We start from the raw sequence: 9,269 nt of genomic DNA, 5'->3' as shown, positions 1-9,269 counted from the left end.
TCTCAGTTCAGCCTTCCGAACCCTTTTTTCGTACGTCCTTCATTTTGATTGTTTTTAAAACCCTAGAATTGATGTTTTTCAATTATTTATCATTTCTTAAACTTAGTATTAATGTGTTTGCCTTCTTATGGGAATAACACAATGTTCCATGCCACTTTCTTGATTACAATCTAAAATTCGGTAATTGTATCACAGTTCAGAAATTTTTGACTTTTAGCTTATACTTTACTATTCAATACTAATATTAACAAATACTTATCATGAAAGTATTCATATTTATGATATAGAGAATTTTAAAAAATTTTATCTTATACAATAATTTCTTCGATAAATTTCCCGATCATGACGACTGCAATCCTTGTCTCCTCTGTTGTCTTTCGCCTACTGCAAACCCCATAGTTTTCAGTTCAAATCTCACCCGACTAATCTGCTGGCATTCCCAACGAGATCCCACCATCTCGAACAAGAAGAACGGCGGGGAGAATTATTTCAATGGTTCCAAACTTGTGTGATCTTTGATTTCTAACATTTGAGAGAGGTATATGATAATCTCTGGCGGTTCTCTATTCTTAGCCTTTATATATGTTTGTTCTACATACCTTTTTAGTTTGATATTAAATGATAAAAAAATTTGATACTAACGTTATGATTGACCAATTAAAGAACCACCCAACTTTATTGAACATTTTGGCTTTCGTATTTCAAAAAGATGGAGATGACTTATCGGTTCCTCCAATTGGTCGGTAGATTTTTTTTTTTTTTTTTTCCCAGAGCAATGTGCAAAGACTCAAAGCCACTCATAGTATTGTTAAATTACATTATCATATATTAAACATGATATCAAAATAAGCAACTTAATTAAAGAGTAAGTAGAATGCTTTTGCCTCTCGTCATGTGCTCTGAAAAAGTGGTCGGTAATCCCTAATCTATATATATATATATATCTCTTTAAGCTTCAACAACTCCGTCATAAAAAATTAAGTGGACCTTGCAAGTTCTTGGAACCACAAATTATTGTCTTCACCGAACGAGTAAATTGGGGTAGGAAAAGAGGGAGAAAGATAGGTGAGGAAAAACAGTGATATTTTCATTGAGCAAAAGTCTTTGTTATTCTCCGCTAGAGTGATTTCCCATCCAGATCAGCAATCTTATTTCAGATCATTTGGAAGGAGAAAACTTTCATCATTCAAAGGAGATATATTAAAGAGAAGCACAAAGATTGCTACAACCAAAGTCATCTTCTCCTGTTTACAACTAGCATTAAGATCTTCACTTAATTCTCCAAAGGCATATCTCTTTCTTCTCACCTTCTACTTTATAGTTATGTGATTTAATTCCGTGAATATTTTGTTATTCTTTTTCTTTTTAATAATGAAATATTGGATGTAGACCGTGATTTAAATCAAAACTTTTTGAGCTATAACTCCAGTCCGACAATTTTTTTACCTCTATTTATCAATTTGCATCATTCTTTTCAAAAAATAAAATAAAATAAAATAAAATAAGCTTCTTCTAATAAAGTTAAATTTAATGTTTAAAGAGTCATGAAACTTGTGAAGTTATATGGAGGAGATAATTGATTTTTGGTTTAATTGAGATTTTATATAAGGATATACTTAAAAGCCAAAACTTAAGGTATAATTGATTTTTTAAAAAAAATTTATATACATATATTATGGTAGATGTTACCAGTAATATTTTTTTTTTGAAAAAACAAGATTTGTAAAAAAAAGGTATTATTTAAGGGGGTGGGTGGTGACGTGGTTCCAAATATATATATATATATATTGCTGCCAGCAAAACATATATATTGCAACTCTTAAACGTCCAGCATTTTTTATTCTTCCTTTCACACGCTGATATATGTCTAGGAAAATATTTTATATAATAATCATTTTAAAGAATCTTTTTTTCTAAATTCCGTTGTAATGTTTTCGGCTTTTTTTTTTATATTTATTTTTAATTTTTAGACCCTCTCTTGAATAATAAAAGAAAAATATGTAAAAATATGGCTAAATTAACATGGTTGAAGAACAGAAATAGTTACAGTATATATTATTTGCTTTAATTTTTTCGTCAATTTATTTTTCTTATTTCAATGTCATTTCATTTGAAGTAGTTGTTTTTAAGCTCTACCTAACTTCTAGCCGCTAATTTGAATCCTTGAAATTTAATGATATTGTACAAGCAATTGTACGAAATATATTTGTATTTTATACGTCGATAGAGCTGTTTTTTCAAACGTTAAGGAAACTCATCAACATTTTGAAGAGCATTATTATGCAAATATCTTAAGTAATAATAACTTCATATAGGCAAATGAATAAAATCAAAGAGTTAATATTAAACGAAGAATATTTTATATAACTTTCAACCACTCCATCATAAAAAAATTTTTAAATAATAATAATAAAAAGTATCACTAGAAAAGTAGGAAAAATAGGAAAGATTGGAGTGATTCTTTTTGTTTCTTTTGATAGCTAGTAACTGTTTTTAAGCTCATAATTATACTCTACAATGCTTACTGCTTACCATCATTTCCATCTTATTTCAGTTGGTTTTGAGGAAGAGAAACCATGGCTGAACTCGTGGGAAGTGCTCTTCTCTCCGGCTTCCTTAATGTCTTGTTTGATAGGATGGCTACTCAAGAGGTCCTTAACTTCTTCCGAGGAAAGAAAGTCCTTGTTAAGCTTCTTGATGAGTTAAAGATCAGGTTGTTGTCTGCTAATAAGTTGACGAATGATGCTGAGTTGAAACAACTCACAGATGAAAACGTGAAGAAGTGGGTTGATGAGCTTAAACAAGTGCTTTATGAGGCAGACCACGTCATGGACAAAGTCAACACCGAAGCTCTTCGGCGCAGAATTGAAGAAAGTGATCAATCTGGAAGCAAAGCAAGTTCGTTCTTCAACTTCATACCAAAGTCAAATAGTGCGTTTGAAATCCGTGTGAAATCTGAAGTAGAGGAGATCCTTCGAAGATTGGATCTTCTTTTGAGGCAAAAGGAAGAGCTTGGTCTGAGAGAAGGTGTTCACCAAAACAGACCTCAAAGACTGCCTGCTCCTTTGGTGGATGCTTGTGATGTCTATGGAAGGGATGCTGAGAAAGAGGCCATCATTGAAATGTTGTTATCAGATCATAATGGCGGGCGTAAGATATCTGTGATTCCTATAGTGGGCATGGGTGGTATCGGCAAAACCACGCTTGCCCAGCTTGTCTACAATGATAGCAGAGTCCAAGATCATTTTGCCTTGAAGGTGTGGGTAACTGTATCAGAGGATTTTGATGTTTTTAAACTTACAAGAATAATTATTGAGGCGATCACTTCTCAGAAATGTGATATCCAGGACCTATATCAACTTCAAAATGCACTGAAAACTCAATTAATGGGGCAAAGATTTCTTTTGGTTCATGACGATGTTTGGAACGAAAATTACGAACTTTGGGATGCTTTAAGGAGCCCTTTTAACTCTGGAGCTGACGGGAGTAAGATTATTGTGACCACACGTAGTGAAATTGTTGCATCAAGGATGGGTACTGTTCCAACATATTCTCTACCGATGATATCAGAAGACGATTGCTGGAACTTGTTTGCTAACCATGTCTTTGAAAATAGAGGCTCTCAGATACATCTGGATTTGCAAGAAATGGGTAAAGAAATTGTTAGAAAGTGCAAGGGTCTTCCTTTGGCAATAAAATCAATTGCTGGTGTTCTACGCTCGTTATCAAGTCCGGAGGAGTGGAAAGGGATACTAGAAAGTGACGTGTGGGAGTTGCAATTTCAAGAAAACCAGAAGAATAATATTCTTCCAGCATTATGGTTGAGTTACCAGTGGTTATCTCCACATCTAAAGCGATGCTTTGCATATTGCTCAATATTCCCAAAAGATTACGAGTTTCACGAAGATGACAGAGAAATTGTAGTGATGTTGTGGATGGCGGAAGGACTTTTGCAACCTGAAAGAGGAAGACGGCTGGAAGATGTTGGAAAGGAGTACCTAGATGCTCTGATAGCAAAGTCCTTCTTTCAACGATCAAGGGACCCGTTTCGACGACCAATTCTCCTTATGCATGATCTTGTGCATGATTTAGCTATGCGCATATCTGGCGAGTCTTCTTTAATGTTAAATGATTGCCATGACCTGGATGGCCTTACAAGCAACATTTGTCATTTGTCATTTAGAAAAGAATCTAGTGTCGTGAGGATATTAAAAGCTTTATCCAAAACTAAGTGTTTGAGGACCCTGCTAGCTTTACCATTGTCATATACCAACGAGCGTAGGTCAATTATGATCCTAGCTTTACCATTGTCATGTATCATTCGCTGGTCACTGTCAGATACTGCCCTGCGTAAATTGTTGCCAGGAGCTGGAGGATGCTTAAGAGCTATCTCTTTATCTAGATATGCTATTACAAAATTGCCAGATTCAATTGGTAATATAAAGCATTTAAGGTACTTGGACTTATCTCATACCAAACTCAAAGACATTCCCAGTTCAATTTGCACTCTGTATAACTTGCAAACACTGTTGTTGTCATATTGTGATGAAATTACACGATTGCCAACTAGCATGTGTCTCTTAATCAACCTACGTCATCTCGTGATCAAAGGAACGCGATTAAAAGAGATGCCGCCACAGATGTACAAGTTGAAAAATCTACAGACGTTAAGTTATTTTGTCTTGGGCGAAAATGGTGGTTCTCGGATCAAAGAGTTGGGAGAACTAGAGTCTTTGCGTGGAAGTCTTTGTATTTTCGGCCTTGAAAACGTGGTGGATGTTGGGGACGTGATACAGGCTGATTTGAAGAACAAAGAGCATCTTACTGAGCTTATTTTAAAATGGAAGTATGGAGAGATTGATGATTCAACAAAAGAAAGACAAGTACTTGATGCGTTGAAACCGCATGGAAAGCTGAAGAAGCTCAAAATCAGTGGTTACAGGGGTACAAGATTCCCAGATTGGGTAGCACATAAATCGTTTAGTGACTTGGTTGAAGTGTCTCTGATTGAATGTGAACGTTGTTGCTTGTTGCCCTCATTTGGGCAACTACCTTCCCTCAGAAAGCTAGAGATTGCAGATATGAATGGGTTGGAAAGTATAGGAGATGAATTTTGTGTTACTTCCTTGACAAAGCCATTTCCATCCTTAGAAAGCTTGAGAATCAGGCGCATGAATTTGTTGGAGAATTGGTCATTTTCTGGTGTTGAGCAAGGAGGAGAACTTATCCCTCGTCTACGGGAAATCTATTTACGTGACTGTAAGAAACTAAAAGTTGGACTACCCGCTGGTTGTTTTCCATCCTTGGAAACAATTCAGATTCTGGCCTGTGAAGAAATGGTGAGCGTATTTCCAACAAGTCAAGTGGAGATTCATTCCGCATATCCCTCTCTTGAGCGTATAAAATTAGACTCCTGTCCAAGATTAGAGTCATTTTCAGGAATGGGCTTGCCCTCTACTTTAAAGCAACTTGATATCCATAAGTGCCCAATGCTCATTGCAGACCGTATGAATTGGGATTTGCAAAGACTCTCCTTTCTTCAAAGATTATGGCTCGAGGGATGTGAAGAAGCGGTGGATTCATTTCCAGAGGAAGGGCTGCTTCCATCCACTTTGACTTCTCTTTGGATCTGGTCCTTCAGAAACCTTAAAGCCCTAAACAGAAAAGGCTTTCAGCAACTCATCTCCCTTCAACATTTGAAAATTTATTACTTCGAAGAATTAGAGAGCTTGCCAGAAGAAGGGCTTCCCCTTTCTCTTACTAATTTATTCATCTTGGGCTGTCCTCTGTTAAAAGAGCGGTGCCAGAGAGGAACAGGGGAGGATTGGCCCAAGATTCAACACATCCCCTACATAAGAATCGATTCGGAAAACGTATGAGAAAGCATGACGCAGTTCTGTCCCTCCCCATCGTCAGTGCGCTCCAATCTTCTCTTCAGGTATTATAAATATGAATTTCGTTCTATTTTAGTTAATAACAATTGATAAATTTGTTTCTTTTTCTTCTATATATATTTCCCAATTACTTTAGCGTTAAGACACTTTTTTTTTTTTTTTTTTTTTTTTTGCTTTACTTTTCATATTTGTGTGTGAATTTTCTTAGAGTTAGTTTTCATATTTAATATATTATCAACAAGCAGACTTTATGTGCGTGACATTGTGTCTATAACTTGATTTGGGCCACTAAAATTTTCTGTTTAATATGTTTGTTCTGAATTTGGAATGCAGGAAGAGCAAAACATGAGGAAGAAATGGTTAGTTTACATCTGCTGTGGTTAGTTTACATCTCTTCAAGAATTTCGTATTTGGGATTGCAAAGTTTAGACTGCTTGCCAGAAGAAGGACTTTCCCTTTCTCTTACTCATTTAAGCATTAGGAACTTGACAAAGAAATGGTTAGTTTTCCTCTTCTGTGGCAATTATTATTATTTTTTTCCCTTTTAACTTGCTGCAATTTGGTTTATAAACTGTACATCTTTCCACTGCAGGCATTGTTAGCCGGAGAACTCAACGTTGAATGAATATGATAAAGCATACTTAAGTCGTTTCTCCCCCCTCCCCATCCTCAGCATCATTCAAATTTCTCTTCGGGTATTTTTCTATTATACTTCTAATTTTTGCTCATTTTAGTTAATAACAACCGGTTCCCAAATTAATTTGTTCTTCGATTTTTTGGTCCTCGGATCTTCTATTTCTAGTAGTTACGTCCTCTTACTCCATTGACCAACAAATCCCGAGAATAGTAATCGACTATAATGAAATCTGATGAAAAGCATCCTGAATCTGTAGGAATTTGCAAGTATTAACTGCTGTCCGTTCAAATCCAAAAAATCTTCTGTGAGGTGAGATGTTTTCATTGTATCAAGATAAGGCCCTCAATCATGTGCATTTCTATATTGTCCTTAGATTTATGATTGTGATACATTCATATTATGTTATTAAAGATAGATAACCATTTTCTCAGAGAAAAGATAAAAAGTAGTTTCAAATTCATAAAATTTTGCTTTATAAAGGTCTATAACTCATCCAGGATCTCGTGAATGGCATTGAAACTTTGAAAGGAACTAGCTTCTAAGTTGTCTTCTCTTTATTGTTTTGTTATAAACAATCTAATATAAGAAGAATACAGGAATTCATGACCTTAATTAGAACAAACTGATGAATGTGTTTCATGTCTACAGACGTACCAGAATCAGCCACACGAAAGGCTTCGAAAGGAAGGCATACTTACGTTTCTTCTTTCTTTTTTAATTTTCAAACAACAATTCCTACTGGTAGAGCAAAATTGCATTTCTCACCGCATGATTCCCGTGAAATTTTCATTAAATTTAAAAGTAGGTGTGCTATTCTTTTTGTTCCTTTTGACGGTACTGTTTTTAGCCTATAATCTTTTTGCTGTAGTTTTCAGCTCCAACTAATGTAACATTTGGTTGTTTTCAAGAAATTCAATCTGTCATAACGTCAATGATTGCAAGTTAATTTCCAAAAGTGTAACTTGGACCATAACAAAAAATGAAAAAAAAAAAAAAAAAAGTAGAAGAGAAAAAGAAGAGAGAAAGTATGAATACATAGCATTCTTTTTTAAAAAGTTCATGCTGTTAACTGACCTCCTTTCTTATCCAGTATTCATGACGTTTTGGTAATGCTTGATAGTGTTTTCATCATTTCATATATTGTAATCATTTTAAGCGTTGTCTTGATTTACAGATTTTATGTCGTTTTATACTTTTGATATCGTTTACGTTTTGAATTTTTTGGGTGTCGTTCTACTTATTTGATGTTGCTAAAATTATGTCGTTTTATGCTTTTGTTGTTTTCTATTTGGCGTCGTTTCGATTAGTTGCTCATAAAAAATCCACTAATTAGTTACAATTTGAACCTCACAAAGGCAAATGACATCAAATAATTTGAACCATTTAGGAGGGGTGGCTCGACATTTGAAACTCCTTCTCGCAGTCCGTACATTTGGTCCTTCTCCCACGGTCCGTACATCAAATAATTTGAACCATTTAGGGGGGGTGGCAAATGACGTGCTCTGATACCAATTTAGACCAGATGGACTAACAATCAGTGTTCTTAGCGCATTGAACTCCTTAATCAATTAGACAAAACTAAAATTACAGCGTAAATTAAATTGTGAAGAATAAAAGAACACCGCGATATGGTTCTTTAGCGTGGTCAAAAATCCTTTTAGGAAAAAAAACCACGGGTGCTAATCACACCAGACATAAAGAGGATTCCGTTATCATCAAATGTAGTTGCAACTATTAGAATTACAGGAAAGCTCTAAATCTACAACAATGCCTAACGCATGATGATTCCTCTAGACTCGCCTTCATACTCATCGATTTACTCTGAATTTTCTGCTCGCCTTCAGTCCTCCTAACCTACTCCAAATATGATGCTCACCTTCAGTCCTCCTGACTTACTCCAAGCGCAATGATCTGCCTTCGGCTGCTCCTCGCACCTACTACAGATTCTCACAAAAAGTCCGCAGACTACGGGGTTGAGAATAACAAATAAAGCTTAGGGTCTCTACTTTTCTTTCACAATTAAGTACAAATGAGAACACTCAAATTTTCTCTGACTGGACTCTCATGTTCTCAACCTATGTACACATAGAGAAATACATGAGGTTCTCCTTAAATAATGAATCACCCGGATATGAAAGAGGCCTAGAATGTCTCCACTTAATCAGGGTTGAAATCTGATTGGAATCTCCTTAATAAAATGAATTTCAGAAGCATAAAATCTTTTCATTTTCAGTCTTTTTGGAATTTCTACTGCCATCATATGGATGGATATGAAATCCTTCGCAATGTACGGGCAGATAGCTTGCTTGTTGACTAGATAGAATATCAGATCTTACAGCTCTCAAAACACTCAAGATAGACAACTCATGTGTGACGCCCCTCCTATGAGGCCGCCACTGTAACTTAAACTTTAACTTGTACTTACTGGGGTTTCTTAAAATTTGCGGAACATTTTTTTTTTTTAATATAAGAAAGAATACTTTCATAATTTGTAACAATAATTTCAAATAAGTGAATCACTAAATTTCTTAAAGCTTTTCTTAATTTCAGTTAAGATAAAACGTTCTAAAAATATCTTTCAAACAGAGCAGCATTTGAACTCCTATTTCAAATACTCTTTAAAAGCCTTTCTAAAACTAGCCAATTCAATCAGGCCATTTAATTTTGACTTTAAAACGGATTTCGTGAGAAATCTTAAATTCAAGTACATCTTAAAGCCCTTTTAAAATCAATCGTTT

The 9,269-nt window shown here is 35.1% G+C and overlaps 1 protein-coding gene across 1 annotated transcript; it reads left to right on the top strand.

The window, feature by feature from the left end:
• Positions 1–3,179: 3,179 nt before the first annotated feature.
• On the top strand, positions 3,180–5,879 carry LOC112093337 (putative disease resistance RPP13-like protein 1). The gene has a single exon (XM_024171546.1). The coding sequence runs from the start codon at positions 3,180–3,182 to the stop codon at positions 5,877–5,879; it is 2,700 nt and encodes an 899-aa protein (XP_024027314.1).
• Positions 5,880–9,269: the final 3,390 nt, after the last annotated feature.

Source organism: Morus notabilis, unplaced genomic scaffold (assembly GCF_000414095.1).
Source record: "Morus notabilis unplaced genomic scaffold, ASM41409v2 Scaffold1185, whole genome shotgun sequence".
Lineage (NCBI taxonomy): Eukaryota > Viridiplantae > Streptophyta > Magnoliopsida > Rosales > Moraceae > Morus > Morus notabilis.
This window is presented reverse-complemented; position numbering and strand designations above follow the sequence as displayed.